The 24,028-nt window shown below is 42.7% G+C and overlaps 1 protein-coding gene across 2 annotated transcripts in view; it reads right to left on the reverse strand.

The window, feature by feature from the left end:
• KHDRBS1 (KH RNA binding domain containing, signal transduction associated 1) overlaps positions 1-13,474 on the reverse strand; it is a 38,109-nt gene extending 24,635 nt beyond the window's left edge. For both annotated transcript variants that reach the window (XR_013334992.1, XM_077763533.1), the window contains exons 1-2: positions 12,924-13,474; positions 1,162-1,286 (exon numbers count right to left, since the gene is read on the reverse strand). Coding sequence is in view for 1 of the 2 variants with exons in the window: in XM_077763533.1 (XP_077619659.1) it covers positions 1,162-1,286; positions 12,924-13,308 (510 nt within the window). In the remaining variant the exon portion in view is untranslated. The remainder of the gene's footprint in view (positions 1-1,161; positions 1,287-12,923) is intronic.
• Between the last annotated feature and the right edge of the window lie 10,554 nt (positions 13,475-24,028).

Below are 24,028 nucleotides of genomic sequence, written 5' to 3' on the forward strand. Positions count from 1 at the left end.
TCAACAACCCTGTAAAATAGGGAGTTACCATTCCCGTTTTACTGAAGGATATGCTGAGCATATACTGAAAAAGTGAATAGTTTAAGATTATACAACTAGGAAGCAGCAGTTCCTGGACTTGAACTTGGGTTTCCTAATGTAATGTGGTGCTTTTTCCATATTATCACACACTAAGGATTGTATCCTTAGTACTTTAACACACATAAATATTTTTAACACAGTGACCTCAGAACAAACGGCATTCTTTTGCAGTACTTGTTTGGTAAACTAAATATAACTAATTTCTTTGCTTAAAAAAAAAAAGATACGGTACGTATATATAATGGAGTATTACTTGGCAATCAAAAGAATGAAATCTTGCCATTTACAACTATGCGGATGGAACTGGAGGGTATGATGCTAAGCGAAATTAGTCAGTCAGAGAAAGACAAGTATCATACGACTTCATGCATATGAAGAATTTAGGATACAAAACAGATGAACATAAGGGTAAGGAAATAAAAATAATATAAAAACAGGGAGGGAGATAAAACATAACAGACTCTTAAATACAGAGAACAGAGGGTTGCTGGGGGGGTTGTGAGAAGGGGATGGGTTAAATGAGTAAGGGGCATTCAGGAATCTACTCCTGAAACCACCGTTGTACCATATGCTAACTAACTTGGATATAAATTAAACAATAAATAAATTTTAAAATAAAAAAAATAAAAAATTTAAAAAAAGGAAAAAAGGGAGGAGGAAAAACAAGAAAGCATTTATTTAAAAGCAAAATGTTAATAAAATTAACTTCATCTCATCAAGGATTTGTGTTACATTTCCTACACTTAGATTGCGTGTCAATTTTTTCCCCCATGTCAGTCTTTTGAGAGAGAGCAACTCTTCAATTTTTCTCTTTGAACTTGGAGGATGGAAAAACATTTGAGAAAGAAACCCTTTTTGGTAATAAAGTTGATTATATTTCCTTCCTGGCTATAGGTATGCTGTTAGTTTATGGATGTAGATGTTTCAATTGCCAGAAACAAATACTTCAAAGAAGCAGTATTTGGAAGAGAAGCCTCACAGGCTCAAGTAACTGATGCATCACAATTTCCAGAAGTCTTTGTTACAGCCAGCAACTCTTACACCTACAGAGATGATGAAGTGAGGCACTTTTTGCCTTACCTTGGGATATTGCTTGACAGGTATCAGTACCCGCTCCTTCAGCTTCATGTTCTTGTGAGAAAATAAATCCAAGTAATTCTCCTCATCGTCCTTTTTTGAATCTCCCTTCTGAATCTTCTCAATTTCTAAATAAGAAAAAAAAGAATTTAGTTTTGTCTGGTAACTAAAGGCAAATTTCCCAGTCTGCATAAAGCATTAATAGAGTCTAAAACCAAATAGTTCAGATGAATGTGCTAATTTCAGACAGAGACTGGCTGAAAGCACCAAAGCTGTGTAGAGTTGACTAGGAAACCCAGAGCCTGCTTCTTAGGAAAGCAATTTGCTTTTCCACTCCCACCTGAAACTGCTACATTAGAGCCATTCAAATATTTCCTAAGAATAAATGGATTTAACAAAACCAATGCACAGAGATGGGGAAAAAGGGATAAATGAACGAAAGAAAAAAGTCTGCATCAAGGAAAAGCACAAAGTCCTATCTTGATGAAGACACAAAACTCAGTCCACTGTGACAGTAGTGCTTTGGATGACAGTAATCCTTAGGAGTTTGAACGACATGGTTCTTAAATCTGCCACTCACTAGTTTTGTGAACACTGAAGTTATTCAATTGCTGTAATTTTTGGTTTCTTCATCTGTAAAATGGAAGCAATATCTACCTCATGAGGTTACTATAAAGACAGAGTAAAATCAGGCGCCTGGGTGGCTCACTTGGTTAAGCGTATGACTTTGGTTCAAGTCAGATCTCACGGTTCGTGGTTTCAAGCCCCGCATCAGGCTCTGTGCTGACAGCTCAGAGCCTGGAGCCTCCTTCAGATTCTGTGTCTCCCTCTCTCTCTGCCCCTCCCCCACTCATGCTCTGTCTCTGTCTCAAAAATAAATAAACTATTAAAAAAACTTTAAAGACAGAGTAAAATAACATATGCACACATGCTAATTAAAACCCATTTCCTACGGGGTGCTTGGGTGGCTCAGTCGGTTGAGCATTGGGCTTTCAGGTCATGATCTCGCGGTTAGTGAGTTTAAGTTCCATGTTGGGCTCTGTGTTGACAGCTCGAAGCTTGGAGCCTGCTTTGGATTCTGTGTCTCCCTCTCTCTCTGACCTTCCCTTCCTCATGCTCTGTCTCTCTCTCTCAAAAATAAACGTTAAAAATTAAAAAAAAAAAAAAAACCATTTCCTAGGAGGTGCTTAATATACAAGTAACACTATCTAGCCCAAATTCAATGTCCTAAATGAAAAATGTACCAAGGCACTTTCAATTCACAGGTCAAGATACTTTCATCAGATATAACCTTAGTATTCAAAAAGATTTCCTATCATTAGGGAACTTGATTCACTCACTCATTCAAAGTGTTTGAGTGCTTCCTATGGAGAGGCAGATAAAGGGAGAGATACAGGATGATCATTAACCACTATGGAAGACTTACTAAGGGCCAGACATCTATCCTACAAAGTACAGGAAACACAACAGAACAAGTCGGATATGATCCCCACCTTCACTATCTTTATACACTGACATTTCTAGCCTACAGGCTATGAAGTCAGCAATGAAGTGCTACGACAGGAGTACGAACAGAGATGGAGTGGTGTGTGCAGGCAACTAAAAGCTTATATGATCCACTGAAAAGAGTAAAAAACGAAAGAAAGGAAGAAAGAAAAAAATTTATACTCCCTAAAATCATCAGAAAATTCTAAATAATGTAGAATGTTCTCCTTATATACAATTCCCACAGTATCTATCTTCTATAATTTTAAGGTAAGGGTTCTCAAACTTCAGGATGCATTAGAATCACCTGGAGGGCTTATTAAACTAGATTGCTGGCCCCAACCCCAGGCCAGGATTTGTGTTAGGAATGTATTTCTAGCAGGTTACCTGGTGATGCTGGTATTACTGATCTGGTGACTTTGAAAGTCACTGGTTTAAGATATAAAGACATACTACTTCAGGGGCACCTGGCTAACTCAATCAGTGGAGCGTGGGACTCTTGATCTCAGGGTTGTAAGTTCAAACTCCACATTGGATGTGAGGATTACTGAAGGGGAAAAAAAAAGATATACTACTTCAAACACATTATTCAAACCTATACCTTTAACAGTTTTTAAAAACACTGTTTAGACTAAGTCCAACTGTGAAGTATACAGATGAATAAAAATCGCTTTGACTCTGACAGATTTTGTAAGAATTGAGAATTTCAAACTGAAGTATTTTGCTTATTAAAAAGCCTAATTTCAGATGTTATAGTATGTGATGAGCTAACCTTACACCCATGAGCACATACTCCCTTGCTTTCTGACAATTAAAACTGCTAATCATACTGTGAATTTTTTTTTTAAAGTAGGCTCCATACTCAGAATGGAGCCCAGTGTGGGACTTGAACTCACGACCCTGAGGATCAAGACCTGAGCTGAAATCAAGAGTTGGATGCTTAACCGAGCCACCCAGGCTCCCCCATATTGTAAATATTCTTAATTAAACCTTCACTTCTATGGGAAGAACTACAGACAACGGTACTTTTCATACTCCTATATTTGACAGCTTGGAAGAGAAAACAAATTTGACCTTACAATGAACAGATTAAAGGCTTCATACGACACACTGTTGTTTTACTGCTGGTATATCCTGACCGATTCCCTCCTCCCACTTACTGCTAATATTAGCTTTTTCTAGTCACTATCATCTCTTTTTCTTTTTTTAATTTTTTTATGTTTTTATTTATTTCTGAGAGGGAGCGAGCGAGCGAGCAGGGGAGGGTCAGAGAGAGGGAGACACAGAATCTGAAGCAGGCTCCTGGCTCTGGGCTAGCTGTCAGCACAGAGCCTGAAGTGGGGCTCGAACCCACGAACTGTGATACCATAACCTGAGCTGAAGCTGGACTCTTAACCAACCGAGCCACCCAGGTGCCCCGAGCCTATCATCTCTGAATATATCTCTTCTTGAGTTTCCAAAACTGAAAAACTGGGTACTCAATCCTCAAAAGTCCTAGGAACAAAGATGCTACATCTGTGATCTGAAAACATCACCCAGGAGCTTCTAAAAATGTGTAACAAATTATATGCTTCATTTTATCTCTCTGTGTCTTAATTGCTACCATCTAGTTTAGTTAGGCCCTTCAGCTGTATTTTATACTACTTTCCAGAAACTTTTCTTGGCCAGTGCAAGAAGATAAGACTCAAAGTCTATTCATCTGTTGTATTCCTATAGGAAACAAGGCTGCAAAAATTGAACCCAGTAGAAAAACTTGTTCTTTTTTAAATTTTTAAAAATTTTATTTACTTTGGGAGAAAGAGAGCATGAGCATGAGCAGGGGAGGAGCAGAGTGAGAGGGAGACAGAATCCGAAGCAGGCTCCAGGCTCTGAGCTGTCAAGCTGTCAGCACAGAGACAGATGCGGGGCTCAAACTCACAAACTGCGAGATCATGACCTGAGCCGAGGTCGGACGCTTAACCAACCGAGCCACCCAGGTACCCCTAGAAAGATTTGTTCTTATGCAATGAGATGCACCCTGTGAATTTCTAACCGGATCTTTCTGTTATATTTTATACTAGTCATATCTTAATTAGAATCCCTTTGTCCAGTTTATCTCACAATTTTAAAAAGAATATTAAAGCATTTTTAGAGAATTCACAGAACAACGATTTACATAAAATTGAAAAGATGAAAGAACCAAGAAAGTTTAGCCTTGAAAGAAAACACAGAGACGACATTTTTAAGAGGGGCCATCTTCCATGTTTGGAAGGGGAAGAACGGAATATTCGTTTAGTGTCTACTATGTATCAAATACTGTACAAATGCTATCTCATTTATCCTACAAAATAACTCAGTGAAGTAGCTGGTACTATCCCCGTTTTACAAATGAGGAAACAAACTCAGAGAAAAATCTCTAAGTCACAAAGCTGTTTAAGTACCAGAATAAGGATCAAAACCCAGCCTTTCTCTAACTTCAAATCTCATGCTTTTACTACTGCCTCTCAATGAGGAGGTTTTGGACGGAGCAGGGCACTTTACTTCCACAAGGAAGAGTAGATTTTGTAAAATGTTGCGAAGTACAGTTCTACCCTCAGACACGGTCATGAGGTTAAAGGCAATGAAAGGACTCTGTGCCTGCTTCAGGTGTACAGTAGCCTGATCTTGCTTTTCTTTTCCAATTCTGGATGTCTTTCCTTGGCCTCACTTTTCTTGGAGAGCTAAGAGGTGGCCGTATTGGGAAGAAAAAAAAATCAAGAATCTTCCTAAAAATGGTTTAACCCTCAGGCAGAAGTACTTTCTAGACAACCTTTTTGAAACTAACTCCTTTAAGTGATCTTCACTTGGGCCTCTGGAGACCTTGTATGTCCCCAGAGCCAAAGAGAGAAAAGTTAAGGTGTAAACAACACAGAGAGGTGACCCATTTGTTTTTTAGCCAGGTGCTTACAATAATCACATTCCATCCAGTGCCTCTATGTGTCAGAAATTTTGTATTGTTTAATTTAGTTTTTTCTTTTAGGACTATCCCCATTTAGCAGGTGAAAAGAATCTGGGCTCAGAAAAGGTATGTAACTTGTCCAAGATCACAAAACTAGTTAGTGACAGAGTAGGTACTTAAATCCAGGTTACTCCCTTCCATCAGTCAGAGCAAATTCAACTAATGTTGTGGCATTTCTCTTACTCTAACTTAACTATTCCTTTTTTTTTGGGGGGGGGTAGATCTTTCCACAACAAGATTGTAAACTTTAAAGGATGAGGACTGTTTCTTAAATATCTGCCTCAGAGGAAAGAGCAAGAGTTTTAAAGCTCGACAGCCCTGGGTTTGATTCCCAGTTCTGCTACATGCTTGGAACATGACCTTAAGCAAGTCATTATACCTCTTAGTCTTCCCTACTTACTTTTAAAAAGGAGGATAATAGGGGCGCCTGGGTGGCTCAGTCGGTTAAGCGTCTGACTTCAGCTCAGGTCATGATCTCACGGTTTGTGGGTTCGAGCCCTGCACTGGGCTCTGTGCTGGCTGCCAGCTCAGAGCCTGGAGCCTGCTTCAGATTCTGTCTCCCTCTCTCTCTGACTCTCCCCTGCTCCCCTCTTTCTCTCTCTCTCTCAGAATAAAACATTAAAAAAATAATAAATAAAAAACATAAAAAAATATTTTAAAAGGAGGATAATAGGGGGCACCTGGGTGGCTCATGCATTCTAGCCCTGTGTCGGGCTCTGGGCTGACAGCTCAGAGCCCAGAACCTGCTTCAGACTCTGTATCTCCCCCTTTCTCTGCCCCTCCCCCACTCTGCGTATCTCTCAAAAATAAACATTAAAACAAATTTTTTAAAGAAGGATAATAAAAAAAGAAAACAAAGATTTAATAAACACAAGAATGTTAATACTAGAGAAGTTTGAGGAAATTACATACAAACTTCATCTGGATTGGCTTAACTAAAAACAGATTCACATATACATTCCATTAGCTGAACATTTGAAAAGGGCTGCATAAGGGACAGGACAACAGTCAACATATTGATTAAGACATCCAAAGACAGTGTTTTTAAGAGGGCAAGCTTCATAGAATATCTGCTCCAAAAGATCAGAGGTCATGCCCTCCTCTTGACGCTCAATGCACTTCTCACCACACTACTCCTTCCCTTGTTAATGATTTCTGGACCCCTTCCATCACTAAACTGTGTACCTGCCATTGTAGTAAATTACATAATACACAACAGGCATCCATAAATGTTTACTGAAAGAAACATACATTAAGACCGTAAACGTTCCTTCAAGATTCTTTTTTGGGGTCATGGGCCCCTTTGAGAATCTGATGAAAGCTACAGATTATCTCCCTACGAAAAGATAACATAATATTTCACATACAGTGCTGACTAAGGGTGGGTACTGGTTCAGAAAAATCCCCCAAAGCCTGAGTTAAGAGACCTCTAAGGGGCTCAATTTTCACACTTCGGGAGAGTGGCAAACCCTATTGTGGTAGATTGACCATGAATCTCCGGAATCTCTTCCTTAGGATACAATTTAGAATTTTTAAATTCTTTTTTTTTTTTTTTTTAAAGCTTTTTGAGGGGCACCTGGGTGGCTCAGTTGGTTAAATGTCTGACTTCGGCTCAGGTCATGATCTCACGATTCATGGGTTCAAGCCCCGCATCAGGCTCTGTGCTGTGCTGACAGCTAGCTCAGAGCCTGGAGTCTACATCAGATTCTGTGTCTCCCTCTCTCTCTGACCCTCCCCTGTGCTCGTTCTCTCTCAGAAATAAAGAAAACATTTAAAAAAAATAAAAAAAATAAAAAGCTTTTTGAGATAATTATAAACTTATAAGCAGTTGTGAGAAATAAAAGATCTCATATACCATTCACCCAATTTTCTCCATGATAACACTTTGCATATATACAATACAGCATCATAAACCAGAAAATCAACACAGTCTACTGACTTTATTCAGGTCATCAGTTTTACACCTACTTATGTGTGTTTAGTTCTACGAAATTTAATCAGTCATGTGAACATCACCACAGTCAAGATGCAAAACAGGTCTATCACAAGGACTCCTCGTGCCACCCTTTTGTAGCCAACTGTCCCTCACCACTAGCAATCACTTGTCTGTTCTCCATCTCTCTTATTTTGTATTTTCAAGACTCTTAAATTAATGGAATTATACATTATGTTTCCTTTAGAGATGAGCTCTTTTTAGTCAGCATAATTCTCTTGAGAGCCATTCAAGTTGTTACATTTATCATTTCTTTTTATTGCTGAGTAGTATTCCATGGTATGAATGTACCAGTTTATTCACCTACTGAAGGCATATGGTTTGTTTTCAGTTTTTGGCTATTATGAATAAAGCTTCTATGAACATTCAGGCACAGGTCTGTGTGAAACTAAGTTTTAATTTTTCTGGGATAAATGCCCAAGAGTGCAAGTGCTGAGTAGTATGGTAAACATATGCTTAGTTTTGCAGAAAGCTGCTTTATCAGAAAAAAATGTATGCTAACAATATTTTGCTTAATCTTGCTAGTATTATGTTCTGTAAAAATAGTATTGTACTGTATGTAGTTAGCCTTACTTTTCTAACATTATATTTCCAACATTTCTCCATGTTGTAAAAGCTTGTAGCTTTAAGTTTTCATTCTCACTGCTTTATAATTATCTCATTTTGAAAAGCTCAAAGTATTCAATCAGTGGTGAAACAAGCTGCACCATTTTGTGAACAAGGTGCACCATTTTATGAATGAGTCACTCATGTGCAAAAGTTTCTATGGGCATGTTCCTAGGAATGGTGTTGCTTAATTTTAAGAAATGTAAAAGTTCAACTTTCAGATGAAATGCTCAACTGTTATCCAGAGTGGTTGTATCAATTCACACTTCCACCAACAATGTTTAAGAGTTCCTTCTTAAATTCTCATCTACTCAAGCCCTAAGTCTTGTTTGACTTAATTAAAAATCAACATGTGCATTTAAAAATACTATCATCTTTACAATGAGATTATAGAATTATAGCTGTTTTGGTTTTCAAGATATTAGGTCATCCAAAAAATTTTTCAGGAGCGCTTGGTGGCTCAGTCGGTTAAGTGTCTAACTTTGGCTCAGGTCATAATCTTACGGTTCACGGATTTGAGCCTCATATCAGGCTCTGTGCTGACAGCTCAGAGCGTGGAACCTTCTTTGGATTCTGTGTCTCTCTCAAAAATAAGAAAAAAAGTTAAAAAGCATTTTAAAAAATAAAATATGTTTCAACATAAGTAATAAAAAAATAAAAATGAAAATACTATCATCTTTATAGCATTAGTTCCCTCCATGTCAGCAATCCCCCCAGGACATAAGGCATATCTCTCTTTTCACAAAGATCTTCCTTTATCACTTTCAGTAAAATTTTAAGTTGGCAATATGTGATCACAATATTCCTCATCTGTAATATTGAGAAAAAATTATTTTTGCCTGATACAATGGCCGGGGAGACACAATTAATGAGAAGAACATCTCATGGCACATATTACATGCTCTACAAAGGTTAAATATTATTTAATGTTATTGTTTGTTATGATTATTCACATACATTTTGAATGGGCTTTTATCGCTAATTTCAAGGCAATTGATAGATTCTTTTAAAAAATTTTTTAATTTTTAACTTTGTTGATACTACTCTAAAAATGAGATTCTGTCAGTTATTTTCTAACTGCGTACTACTCATGTATCAGAAACCCACTGATTTGTACATCCCTCTATTGTAATCAGCCACATCACTGACCACTTTCCTAAGTAAACAATGTTGTTGCAAACAGTTGTAACCTCTGCATTTTTATCCTACTATTTATACTTATACCTCTGTTTGGTCTAGAATTCCTTTACAATTCTACTTTCTGATTTTAGTAGGTTTTGCTAGTCTTGTAGAATGAAATGAAATAGATATACTTCTCCGACATACTGTGAATGAAATAAAGGAATTAAGTATTTCGAAGTTTCAACAGACTGTGTCTTTAAATGTCACTGAGTGCTTTTGAAAGATGGATTTCTAAGTATACTTTCAAGATTTTCTCGGGACTGTTAATCTATTCAAAATGTTTACTTACTTCTGAGTCATTTACACTAATTTATATTTTCCTAACTGTACAAAGTAGGATAAAAAACACGGATACACATAACAGCATTTAGTTTATTATATAAATATGTAACAAAATAAGTTATTTTTGTTTCAGAAAACAAACATCAGTAAACGGACTCCTTGCAGGTCTGTGAATGCATTTAATTATCATCACAACTTGAATATCAATTTGGCTAACACAGAAGTGTATATTCAAAATGTAAATTCCTCAGAACTCGGTTGATATTTTTCCATTATGCAATGACGATGTATATTCATTCATCAAATATTTAGTGAGAGGCCATTCTGTGCGGCACTCTTCAAGGAACAAGAGATACACAGAGAACAAGGCAGACAAAAGATCCCTACCCTGGTAGAGCTGACATTCTAGCTGTGGAGGAGGTGTGGTTAACAAATACACACATGACTACAATAAATGGTGCATCAGGTGCTGGTAAGAGCAAAATAAAGTGAAGCTGGGAAAGACAGGAAGAGGTACGTGACTGCTGAAGGAGAGCGGTCTGGGTCTTGGGGTACCTCCCGGGAAATACACAGAGGTGCCCAGAGGAGAGTCCGTCCCAAGAGCTAGGCTCTGCTCTCTGGGTTTCCTTCTTCTTCTTCTGGCCTTATTATCTTTACTGTCCTGTTAGCTAGTACTCCAATGTGTCCAAATCAATTACAATATTTTGTGCAAGTAGTAAAAAATATTTTTAAAGTACAATTTCTTGCAGGTACTATATACAGTAAGGGGTGGGGTGGGTGGGGACGGTTAGGTGTGCGGATCCAGACTCAGACTGGCTTCCAATCCCAGTTATGCTGCTTACAAATTTTGTTGTTGTAGGCAAATTAATCTGTGTGCCTTGATTTCCTCATCTGTAAAGTGAGAATAAGAGTAACTTCCTCATAGTATTGTCACAAAGACTAAGTATTTGATGTAAAGAGAACAGTGCCTGGCACAGTAAGTGTTAACCATATATATTTTTTTACATGTATCTTTGTCAGAGCTTAAATACTACTATTCTGGCTTCTCAGAGTCTCACTTCCTCATAGGTGGTGGACTTCACATTCCCTTTCCCAGTTCATTCAAAAATGATCCAGGTCTAACATACATCAAGACTTATCCATGCTAAGGAGCATCCATATACCCTTCTAAAACTGTTCTTTCAACAAGCTAGCATTACCTCAACCCCAGTTCTCCAATTTAAAATTGTTTGGTTTAAAAAAAAAAAAAGCCCAAGTGGAAAAAAAGATTTAAGAGCACTCTCTTATAACAGAATTTAAGCAGTGAGAGAAGAGTGAAAACTGTACCTTTTTGTGTCTGATGCTCTACCAACTGAGCCAGCCAGGCACCCCTGTAAGTAACTTTTAAGGATCAACAGTTTTTGATGGTTAACTTAAGAAACCATCTCCTACTTAAAAGACAAACAAAACACTGTACTAGACGTTTGGTGTTCTTAGGCAAAAAATATCTTTCATATCTTATTCAGTACCCTGGATTTACAACTAGAAGAAAACTGTGGTGACAAGTTATTACCTGACTGCAGGCCAAAGGGAATGGTGCTAGTGCTTTTTTATGTCATTTAATTCTCTCAACTCACCATCCCACTTTACAGATAAGGTTACAGAGGTTCAGAAAGCTTCCCAAGAGTAGGTAGTTAAGGCTCAAAATTTCAAACCCAAGCCAACACCTTAAAGTCCTAAAGTTTGTTATTCTCAGTTATTTAATCTGGACTGCTTAAAGATTAGAGGAAATAAAAATTAGACTACCAAGTCAACCTTTAGAATTTAGCCTGACATTCCTAAATCTGCCCATGTGTTTGCTTTCAGACTCAAACACCTGGTGTTTGCTATAAGCAAGACAGCATGAAAAATATATGCAAGACAGCATCAAAAATATAGATTAAAAAAAGGCATTCTCAAAAAGATTGCCAAACATAATGAATAGCGATGTTTCAAACAATCTCACTGTTACAAGAACAGCAAAGCATCAAGTTGAAAATGTAAGCAGTTCATCTAAATGTTATTCCTGACCACAACGAGCTTTGTTTATGGAGTTAAAAAGTGAAGACCCCCTCACAGCTGTAGGGAGCTGGAGAACCGAAGGGAGGGAAATGATATTTTCGTTAACTGTCTATTCTATCAGTCTTGCCAAAGACTCCACCTACTCATTTAGTGAAGACTGCAACTTTCTACTTAATACAATTCAGGTATTATAAGAAATACTTACTAAAACAACGTTGTAACTAGAAGTGGGGACAAAAGAGACGGCTTTCAGGAGAAATCACAGCGACTAGGTGATTGGCCAGGGCAGGAAAGGAGCGTTGGTCTACACACAGCGAACAAAGACTATTATTTCTAATCTATTTCACTACCGAGGCAAAAAGAAATCAAACAGAAAGACCAAGTCTTCCAGGAACAAGCACCCTGCCATTTCTCTCAATTTTTGTCCATCGTGTTGGGAAAAGTCCTGCAAACCACCCTTTACCGCCTCGTGTCCCATTTCACTGCCTCTAGAGGTACTTTTCCCCTTTTGGTGAACAACACGTTGTAAAAATAAAGGGGTCCACAACCTTCCTGCTCTGCAGCAATTATCACTTCATCTGCCGAAGTCGGAAATCTGATTCGGAAAACCTCCTCCGATTCCCACAGGTTGCTTCTGCCTCCGAGCAACTTAAGCTCCTGTTACCGCTAAGTCCGACCCGGCCCCAGTGACCGCGGCGCGCTGGACAGGGCACTCCAGCCTCACCCCATTTCACCTCGGGCCCCCCCCCACCCCCACGGTCCCTCCCGGCTCGGCCCGGCTTCGCTTCCTACACCCTCGGCAGAGGCGTCTACCTCCACCCGCAATAAAGAAAGCTTTCCCTTTGGGGGTAGGGGGAGGTAAAGGTTCATTTCTGGAAGAATCTGAACACTCGGAGCGCAGGGCAGCTGCAAGAAGTGGGAGGGGGAAGGGTCGCAAAGGGGCGGGGAACGCAGCGCTATCCATCAAGATCTTTGCGCTCAGAGATCGCCAAGTCCCCTTCGGGCCTCCGCCGCAGCCTAGAAATCCTCCCTCGCCCCGCGGGCCGGGATAGGTGCGGAATCCCAGGATCCCGACGAGGAGGATGAGACAAGGGGAGTTCACGACTGCCTTGGCCCCGAGGGGGCGGGAAGCGGGAGGAACAAAGCCAGTGCCACCCATGCCCCCGGGGTGGCCAGGTGACCCAGAGGGACCCGGCTTACCTGCCGTCAGAAGCTGCATGGCGTGAGTGAAGGACGGATCGAGCGAGTCCTTCTCGGCCATAAGTTCGGGCAGGTACTTGTTCTCCGGCTCCATCTTGACGGAGGCAGTGGCTGAGGGGGGCAGCAGCGGGGTCGGCGCTGGACCGCCCACTGTCGCGTCGGGACCCGTGGCCGAGGGCGGCAGCAGCGGTGGTGGCTGCGTGGCGGGGGGGGCCCGGGCGCCCCCCCCCNGGGATCCTCCTCCGCCTCCCCGGGATCGGTGAGGCAGCGGTGGCTGCCGAGACGGCGCCTGACGCACTGAGGGGTGGGCACCGGAGGGGTCCATGGAGCCGCTGCGGCCTGAGGACCGGCTCATGCGCGCGGCGGGGTCGTCCCGGCGCTGCATTGGGGTGGATATACGATCGAGGGATCGAGGAAGCAACGCGGCAGCGGCAGAGGCCCGAGCGGCGGTTGGCGGGGGTGGGAGAGCGGGAGCGACAGCGACCGAAGCCGACCCGAGCGACCCAGCGAAAGAGAGCACCGGAAATGAGGCGGCGCGCGTGCGCAGTCAGCCACCGGCACCGNCGCGGAGCCCGAAGAAGTCGCCTCCCCGCTCCCCTTTTCCCTCAGAGCCCGCCAGGCCAGAGCCTTGTGCGCGTGCGCAAGTGGCCGCGGGCTTCGTTCGTTTTCTTTTCCACGTGACTCGGTGCTAGCGGGACACGTGTCTCCTCCCCCTCTGGCCGAGTGCGCGGAGGGGCGGGGGCTGTGGAATGTCTTTGTCTGCGCGCGGGCCCGCGGAGTGTGGGGCGGGAGACCTGTTACTCGCGGGGCCACGCCCCCGCCAACGGCTGAGCCGCGGTGGGGGGGGCGGGTTGTGCTCTATGGCGCTGGAGTGGGGGGGAAGTGGGGTGGAGAAGCGGCTCACTGAAGTGTGCAAATAAAAGGAGACCCGAGTGGGGGGTCGCGGGAGGGAAAGCAGAGGGAAAGGTGGCGGTCTGGGCAGGAAGCGAGGAGACTGCTGGAACGGGGAGGGGGGAAGAGACGGGACTATTCAGAGAGAATCCTGACTCAGAGATGAGGGGGCTTGGGGGGGAGAAATTGAGGAAGGACGCGTCGGTGGGAAGACTGGAGAACTTGAACTAAGAGGGAAGGTTTAGGTTGGAAAACTGAATCTAGCAAGGGAAAGGACGCCCGAGCGAAGCAGGGAACCCCAGAAGTCATATGCCCTGGTTTCCAATATAGGAAGGAGGCTCTAAAAGGCTAGCCATTGTTGGGTCTGAGAAGTCGCCTCCTAAAAGACGAAGCGTTTTAGCTTCTTTACATATAGGGCTCTTTTCTGCTGACTTAAGTGTTATTTCCGCAAAAAAAAGTGAGCCAAGAGGCCAGGTCCTTAATCCGCGATGATTGTATCGCTAGGGTGGCTCCTTCTATTGATATGGGTGCTAATCCCCTTGCCTCTGTTGGACCCTTCACAATGGATCGTTCCAGGCTTGCTCAAAAAGACCCTTGCCACTGCTCTCGAGGCCGAAGTATATAGATAGGGGACCATCTCACACGGCAGTCTCCGTATCTTGGGGTGCTATATGCAAACGATCCTAGGTCTCTACTCTTCCATAAACTCTGGTTCAAAACCCGCTGCTTTCTTTAACCTTTCTCTCCCTCCACGGATTTTTGCTTCCCCCATTCAAAGCACTCTCCGCCCTTTTACTTTTGGATCAATTCCCCTAGCAAGACCGTGCTTTTCAAAAACAATTTCTGAACATTGTCTTCTGTGTTGCTCGAAACTGTTCATTTTTTGGATCTGAAACTTAGCAGCCTTCCACTGGGGGAACATTTAAGGCCTGGCTACTTTCTTGGGGGTGGGGAAAAGAAATTACCCACAGAAATGAGAACAAAGACAAATATCTCCATAAACTATCTCGTATGTGTTCTATTTCTCTATGGCAGTATTTTACTTTGAAGTCACACAGGTATAGTTTATAGGTACGAGAAAAAATGTTTTTGAGTAATTGTAATGAAGAATGTAATGTGACCAGTGCCAAAAGATAACATGACTATTAAGTGCGATTGGAGTTCGAGGCAGGAGATAGATTTCGGCCAGGGGAGAATGAGCTCCAGGCAAAGGGAAGTGTGAACAAATGAACATTCAAGATGAAAATGTCAGAGATGCGTTTAAGGAATGGGAGTAATCCAATTGCAGACTGTAAAGAAATAGGTAGGTTGAGAGAGCAAATGCATGAGGGGAGAGGGGGCAAGATGGATTTATAGCTCTCTTGCAACTCATTTCTGCTGCTGTCCTTGAAAATCCTGCTTGGGGTGGGGGTGGTGTTACAAATGGCTGAAGTGTCCTTGCTCTGTAATGAGATGCCCAGATGGAGGTACCCTGAGCTGAGGCTAATAAAACTTTGATAAAGAAGTGTCTGAGAAGGAGCTGGGTAGTGGTATCTGTGGGTTTCTAGACTAGAATCACCAGTCTTTCCGGATGGCTGCCAAACCTTCACTTACTTGAAAAGGGTGGGGTTGAAGGGAGATTTGAGGTCTTCTTCCTGGTGAGACACACAAAAGGTAATGTCTGAGGCAATAGGTTGTTAGACTGCAATGTACTTACCAAGTAAGTGATGCAGCAGCTTTCCTTTGGGGTGGGGTTAGGGCTGGTGGCCTGTGGTGGGGTTGACCTGGGGGGGGTCCCCTGGGGGTATTCCTGTCCTGAAAGCTCAGAGGTCTGGAGCTGATTTTGTGTTGACCCCAGTATCATATCGTCCCCCAGGTTCACCTGAAGGTATTACCAGTATAGCCTTGTAGAAAGGAGTGACTTTGGAGTGAGGCAGACTGATTCAAACCCAGCAATGCCTTGTTCTCGCTGCGTGTCATTAGGAAAAGCCCAGTCTGTCTGGGACTTAGTTTCCTCCTCTATAAAGTGGAGGTAACGACATCTACCTTGCAGAATTTTGTGGACAAATACCAGTGTAAACCTCCTGACAGAATTTATGAGCAAAAGAAATTATTATTATGTCATTTAGTGCCCAGTGAAAAATTTGGGGTGCTTCATGTTGGTTGTGGATCTGAAAGGTCTGCTTTCTAGAATCTTGTCTCATTCTCACTGAGTATAACTAGACTGTGTTTTGGGGGAGGAGGGAGTTTCCAAAAAGACTAAGTAACTTTTACCCTATTTCCTCCCCTCATTCAGTTACTATGGTGTAGGATGCAGGAGCAATTGACAGCATAGTGAATCGGATGGATTTAGGCCCCTCTTAACTGCTCGTCGCTTGAGCACGTTACTTTCCCTTACTCAGCCTCTGCTTCCTCCTCTTAGATAAAAGGGGATTCTGAACAATGCCCACCTCCAGGCTGTGAGGATTAAAGCACTCAGCACCTGCCAGCGATTAGTAGGTGCTTGAGAGGTGATAGCGACCATTGTTATTATTGCTACACACATTTGTTGAGTACCTTGTGGCAGACTTTCACTTTTGTGTGAGTCCCTAATGAAGATGGGCTGGGAAAGATGGAAGTTTCCCTGTAGCTGCCTGCTGTGTGATTTCTACCAATGGGGGATCCACAAGCCCTGTCCACCTCCCCTGCTTTGCAGCCAGTTCCTGAGAGAAGGACTCCAGCCCTGAACAGGAGAGTTTCTCTTCCAATAGTGTAGTTTATCTGTTCAGTCTTAAACATCTATTTGGTGCCAAATACGTGGAGGGTGGAGGAGGAAAAAAAAAAAAGACCAAAAAACGTTCAACTTTTTTTTCTAAGATTTTTAAAAAAGTTATACGTGGATTTTCTTTTTTTAATTTTTTAAATGTTTTTTATTTATTTCTGAGAGAGAGAGACAGCATGATCAGGGGAGGGTCAGAGAGAGAGAGGGAGACACAGAATCTGAAATAGGCTCCAGGCTCTGAGCTAGCTGTCAGCACAGAGCCCAACACGGGGCTTGAACCCATGAACTGTGAGATCATGACCTGAGCTGAAGTCAGACACATAACCGACTGAGCCACCCAGGCGCGCCTAAGATTTTTTTTTATTACAAAAATATATGCTTCTGGAGCACCTGGTTGGCTCAGTCAGTAGGGCATGTGACTCTTGATCTCAGGGTTGTGAGTTCAAGCCCCATGCTGGGTGTAGAGATTATTTAAAACCTTAAAAAATATTTTTAAATGTCTATTTATATAAATATATAAATTTAAATTTATGTATATATAAGTGTATATGTTTAAACTTATATTTCTCATTTTAAGAAAAATCCAACCAAAGATAGGCATTAGTGAAAAGTAAAACTTCCCCCAAAACTTTGCCCATTCCCTTGACTGCCCTTCTCCAAAGCGTATTATCCAATGGTTGTTTGTGTAGCATTCCAGACATTTTAATACATCTATCTGCAGTTCTATCTTTTTTGTTTTAAACACAAATCGCAGCATATTATACAGTCTTGGTACTTGTTTTCAAATGAAATATTCTGGTCATCTTCCCTTCTCAATATATATAAGTCTATTTCACTTTTCATGGTTGGCTGCCTAGTATTCCATTCACTACCTCTTAACCAGTTCCTTTTTTTTTTTAAGTTTTATTTATTTTGAAAGAGAGAGCAGTGGAGGGGAGCAGAGAGAGAAGGAGAGAGAGAATCCCAAGCAGGCTCCATGCTGTCAGTGCAGAGCCTGACATGGGGCCCAGTCTCAGAACCATGAGACCATGACCTGAGTCGAAATCAAGAGTTGGACACTTAACCAACTTAGCCACCCAGGCACCCTTAACCAGTTCCCTTCTGATGAGAAATATAAGTCTGGTGCCTATATTTGGAAATGTGGAAAGGTGATTCCACCTTTTCAGTGTGGCAAATCATAATGCAATGAGCATCATTGGACAGCATTTTTGTGCACTAATATCAGCATATCTATAGGCGAATTCCTAGAAAGGGCACAAAAAGACTCTTCCAAGCAGATGGGGAAGCAGCATTCTCTTCCTCCCTTCTCCTCAATCAATTCTGGGTACCTTCCTCCCATATTTTTAGTCTTTGCCACTGTGGTAGATGAAAATGGCCTGGGATTGAGCATTGAATAAGAAAATCCGTGCTGTAGGAATGCCCAGGAAAGGGCAATTGACCAACTACAGACATGAATTAAGGAAGTTGGATCTTTGGGAAGTTGCCAGGTGGAGTGGGGGCAGGGCATTTAAATGTTGATTCAGTAGCACTTGGTCCCTGTGCCTGTTCTCCCTGTTTCATATTCGTGGTTCTAGAATGTAGGTCTCTAGCCCAAATGTCTGAGTTCTAAATCTAGATAGCCAGTTGCACCCCTGTTACGTCTTTGTTTGGCTGTGTCAGAGACCCTGCCAACCCCACATGTTCCCAACAGAACTCAAACCACAGCCCCTAGTAGCGCTGCTTCAGGGACCGGATGATCTAACGTTAATAAGCTCCTTTTCTCAGGACCAGGCCCGCTCCAGCACCTTGGAGGCTCCAGGGCCAGAAAAACTTAAGGAGGCATTCCTTCTCAAGGCCATGCTCCTTGCTTGCCGCATTCTAGTCCCCGGGTGCTCTTGGCATTCCCACAGAAGGTGCCTCATTTGGTAGGGACAGTAGGGGATCAGAACAGAGTTGGTGTGCCCCGTGACTTGACCCACTGCTTTATCTGACAGCCACTTGTGAAAAGTCCCTAGAAGTGTCCCAAGAATACTTAAAGGGGAATTTGCAGGCCAACAACAGGAACTCAGGATGATGATTGCTGTTCATGCGGTTTTGTTGAAGTCCACAGGCTTGTGGGCCGACATGATATTTGAATTATAATCATCTTTTTTTCCCTACCTGTCCCTCCAACTAGCAGGTTAGTGGCTTATGGGCAGGAAACATTTCTGTCTTTGTATACACAGGCAGAGGCTGGAACACAGCAGGCATTTGATAAACGTATGATGACCAAGTAAATATCCGCAAAATAATTAAACTCCCATTCTCCCGTTGCCTTTACCACTAACCTACTCCCCCCGCCAGTGCCCCCTATCTTAGAGAACAGCACTCCTAACTCGCTGCACAGCTGGAAATCTGGGAGCCATCCTTAACAGCTCTCCACTGCTTCCCTCCCCACCTACGTGCCTAAACCCAGTTGTTTTTCAAATCCCATCCTTTTTTCTTTCTTTTTTTTAAATGGTTATTTATTTTTTGAGACAGAGCACAAGCTGCGAAGGGGCAGAGAGAGAGAGACAGAATCTGAAACAGGCTCCAGGCCCTGAGCTAGCTGTCAACGCAGAGCCCCATGCGGGATCGTGACCTGAGCCGAAGTCGGAAGCTCAACCGACTGAGCCACCCAGGCGCCCCTCATCATTTTTTCTCTATCTCTACCACCTCTGTCTCCTCCATCTGCCTCATTTGAACTTCTGCATCCTTTTTCTATTCTCTACCCAGAAATCAGCATAATATTTTCAAAATGCCGATCTGATCGTGTCTTCCTGCTGCCTGTCTGTCTCTCTCACACACACCCCCTTTGTAAAATCTTTTCAATGACTTCCCATTGCCCCCAGGATTAAAGACCAGAACCCTAACATGCCTGGCTCCACCCTGCCGGCATGGCCGGCCCCGCCTGGCTTTCTCGCCTCACCTCATGCCTTTCGCCTCCTCAGTTCCTGTGTTCAGTGACCCTGGCCTTTTTCAGTTCCTCAAAGAAGAAGCCAGATTCCTGCCTCCTCCAGACTGCACTCTTTCTGGTTTCTTACACCTAAAACTTCAATCACTGCTCTCCTACCCCCAACCCAGCCTCTCCCTTCCCCGCTACCTCTTTTCCTTGGATACTGTATGCTGTAATTTCAGATATATGAAGATGTCACTTCTTTAGGGAAGCTTTCCCAGATCCCCATGGCAGGTCAGATTAGCTCTTGTTGTTATACGTTCTCGTGGCTCGTTCCTAAAACCTATCACATTTTAAATTTACTTGGTGTGATCGTCTGAGTAATGTCTACCTCTGCCACTTGAGTGTAAGTGCCATGAAGGCAAGACTTTTGCCTGTGGTGTTTAAGGTTATATCCCCAGCACCCAGCAGAGTGCTGGGCTGGATTGGCTGATCAATGAAGATTTGTTGGCTCAATGAATAGAAATAGGAACAGCATATACAGAGACATTAAAAGCATTGCAAAACTTGGCATGGGTTCCTGGTTTGGCAAGTCATGTCATATGGCCTACACTGAGTGGGGGAGGGGGAGCATGCATGGAAAATGGCAGGAGATGAGGCTCAAAAGGTAGTCTGTGTCTTGATGCTCAAGTGAGGAATTAGAATGCATAATGACATGGTCACAGATCTAGAGTACAGAAGGAAGCCAGTGGCTCACAGGCTACGTTTGACCTGTGCATATATTTTAATTGGCCTGCCTATTTTTTATTTTAAAAAGTTTTTTTAAATAATTTTTTAAATGTTTTGTTTCTGAGAGAGAGAGAGAGAGAGCAGGGAGGGTCAGAGAGAGGGAGACACAGAATCTGAAGCAGGCTCTAGGCTCTGAGCTAGCTGTCCGCACAGAGCCCAATGCGGGGTTCGAACCCACGAACTGTGAGATCATGACCTGAGCCAAAGTTGGTGGCTTAACCGACTGAGCCACCCAGGCACCCCTTTAAAAAAGTTTTTTAATATCCATTTATTTTTGAGAGAGAGAAGAGAGACAGAACATGAATGGGGGAGGGGCAGAGAGAGAGGGAGACAGAATCTGACGCAGGCTTCAGGCTGTTAGCACAGAGCCCAGTGGGGGGCTTGAACTTGAGAACTGTGAGGTCATGACCGGAGCCAAAGTCGGTTGCTTAACCGACTGAGCCACCCAGGCTCCCCATGGCCTGCCTAATTTTAAAAAATGAAATTCGATCCTGAGTTTCAGCACCGAAACATCAACCACCACCACCACCACCACCACAACCACAACCGAAATAGTTGCTGGTACTTAAACATTGGGAGAGTTTACATTTAAAAAAAAAATCTGGATTTCTAGTTTTCTTTAAATGTCAGATGTTCTAGGAACCTTGGGTTCATATTTCTTCAAGCAATAATTATTTTCTGCCTTTAGAGGGCACTGCCTCTAACTTCCTGGGCATTTTTGCTCCCTGCCCGACTAAGCATTTGAGTTAGTGACCCAGTTCTAGAGGGAATCATTGATTGGAACAGGTGGGGAAGGAACAGGAGGGAGAGAAGGAAGTTCACATGAGAGTCAGAGACACCGAGGCCTAAGGGACCCTCCGTCCGGATCTAGTCAGTCTGGCCCAGGCTTGGAGTGGGGGAAGGGAATAAGCATCAGAACCTAGAGACTCTCTTCCATCATCAACAGCTTTTTGGGGACTAAAGAAAAGATTTAAAAAAAAAAACAAACACCAGGAAATCTACTTTGATCCTGGCTGCTCTGGGAGTAAATGAATGGAAACTTTGGAATTTCAGCAAGATAAATGATAACTTCTTCAGCGCTCACCTTTGCCCTTTCATGTCACAAAAAGATAAAGGACGAATAAGAGTAAGATCCTTACTACTGAAGAACTTGACAGTCTTGTGGGAAAGAAATAACTAAATATTATGCGCTAGATAATAGAGAAGCACCCATTCATTCAATTAATATATTTTGAGCACCTACCACGTGTCAGACACTGTGCTAGGTGCTGAGTTATAATGATGAAGAAGACAGACATGGCCTCTGACTGAGAGCTTATCCCTATGTGGTTTGGGAGATCAGAGGATGATGGAATTAAATCTGATAGGAGTCTTACATCTGGAAGGCAATCATTTGAGTTGGGCCCAAAAAGAATACAACTTCGCTAGGGCTGGGGAGCCTGAGTGGCTCAGTCAGTTCAGCATCCAATTTCGGCTCAGGTCATGATCTTATGGTCCATGAGTTCGAGTCCCATATTGGGCTCTGTGCTGACAGCTCAGAGCCTGGATCCTGCTTCCGATTGTGTGCCTCCCTCTCCCTCTGTCCCTCCCCTGCTCCTACTCTGTCTCTCTCTCAAAAATTAAACATTACTTTTTTTTTTTCTTTTGCTAGGGCTTGGCTTGGAGCATGAAAGGTCCATTCTAGTCAGAAGAAAGAACAGGAAGGACTGGTGAGAAGGTGTGAGATGTTTGGGTTGGAGAGATTTTTGCAGAAAAGAAGGAAGCAAATTGTTTAGACCCTAGCTTGCCTTTTAACCTAAAATCTATTGGATTTTTCTCCCTAGAAATAAATTCTTTAAAATGGAACTGTTTCAAAAACAACCAAAATGAAAAACCAATCCAAGGGTGAAAATACTATTGTTCCAGTGTAAAGAATTTCACTGTAAAATGAGGTCATCGTTTGAAATCAACACAACATTCTAGAGCTTACACATTGAAATGAGAAGTTTTGAATTCCTCTTTTCAAATTTGTTTTCAGAACCTAAAGTCCATTCTTCAGAATATTTTCAAAGGTGACAACTTTTTATTCTTGAGGATGAATTTACTTCGGGGGGAAACAAACAATTCAGAGCCAAAGTTACTGAAGAAGATAGAAATCAAGTTGGGGAGGGATCCTTGGCAGGCTTAGTCAGTCGAGCATGCAACTCTTGATTTCAGGGTCGTGAGTTCAAGCCCACTTTGGACATGGAGCCTACCTTAAAAAAAAGAAAAGAGGGGCACCTGGTGGCTCAGTCAGTTAAGTGTCTGACTTCAGCTCAGGTCATGATCTCATGGTTCATGAGTTTGAGCCCTCGTTGGGCTCTGTACTGACAGCTCAGAGCCTGGAGCCTGCTTCGTGGATTCTGTGCCTCCCTCTTTCTCCGTCACTCCCCCGCTCATATTCTGTCTCTCTGTCTCTCAAAAACAAATTAAACATAAAAAAAGAAAAGAAAAAATTGAGTTGGTGAGAAAGATTTTTAAAGAAAAAGTTAGGTGTGGTGACAGAGTAGTGAATATGATTTTCTTTTTTTTCTATTTAAAAATTTTTTAATGTTTTATTTATTTCTGAGAGAGAGAGAGAGAGAGAGAGACAGCGTGAGCAAGGGAGGGTCAGAGAGAGAGGGAGATACAGAATCTGAAATAGGTTCCAGGCTCTGAGCTAGCTGTTGGCACAGAACCCAATGCGGGGCTCGAACCCATGAACCATGAGATCATGACCTGAGCCAAAGTCGGATGCTTAACCGACTGAGCCACCCAGGTGCCCTGAATATGACTTTCTTGTATAACTTTTAAAGTGATTCTAAAGTCAATTCTAAAAGATGATATCCCCCAGTATTTTTGAGCAATGATGGCTCTGTCAGAACAAGATTAGACACACCCACCCGAAGCATCTCCTTCAAGAATAGGAGATTTGTTTCATTCATGCATGCATGCATTCATCCGTTCAATAAATATTTATTAAATACCTACCTAATAGATGCCAAGCATTGTGTTGAGGTAAGTGGTGAACAAAATAGACCCCTGATTTGGTGGTACTTATTTTATTTTATTTTATATTTATTATTATTTTTTAGTAGGCTTCATGCCCAGCACAGAGCCCAATGTGGGGCTTGAGCTCACGACGTTGAGATCATGATGAGCTGAGAGCGAGGTTTAGACACTTAACCTACTGAGCCACCCAGGCACGCCTGGTAGTACTTTCTAAAGTAGGGAGGCAGATAATCACCAAGTGAACTAGCCAGGTCAAAATAAGTTGGTTTTTTTTTAAATGCTTATTTATTTATTTTGAGAGAGAGAGCATGAGCAGGGGAGGGGCAGAGAGAGAGAGAGAGAGAGAGAGAGAGAGAGAGAGAATCCCAATCAGGCTCTGTGCTGTCAGTGCAAAGCCCGATGCAGGGTTTGATCTCATGAACCGTGAGATCATGACCTCAGTTGAAACTAAGAGTCAGATGCTTAACCGACTCAGCCGCCCAGGCGCCCCAAAACAAACCTAGAAAGTCAGCTTATTGGAGCAGAGGATCAACTGACTGGTCCCATCCTTTGACTAATAGAATTTTTCGGGAGTCCATAAAAAAGCTTAAAGTAGAGGTACCTGCCTGGCTCAGTTGGTAGAGCATGTGACTCTTCATCTTGGGGTTGTGAATTCAAGCCCCATGTTGGGTGGGGAGCCTACAAAAAAAATGCTTAAAGCAGGTGCCAAGCCTCTTTAGCACACTGTCCCCTTGGGCTGTGTCCTCACTGATGGTAGGACCTAAGCTATCTTAAGCAGCCTCC

This window comes from Crocuta crocuta, unplaced genomic scaffold, assembly GCF_008692635.1.
Source record: "Crocuta crocuta isolate KB4526 unplaced genomic scaffold, BGI_CrCroc_1.0 scaffold214, whole genome shotgun sequence".
Classification (NCBI taxonomy): Eukaryota; Metazoa; Chordata; class Mammalia; order Carnivora; family Hyaenidae; genus Crocuta; species Crocuta crocuta.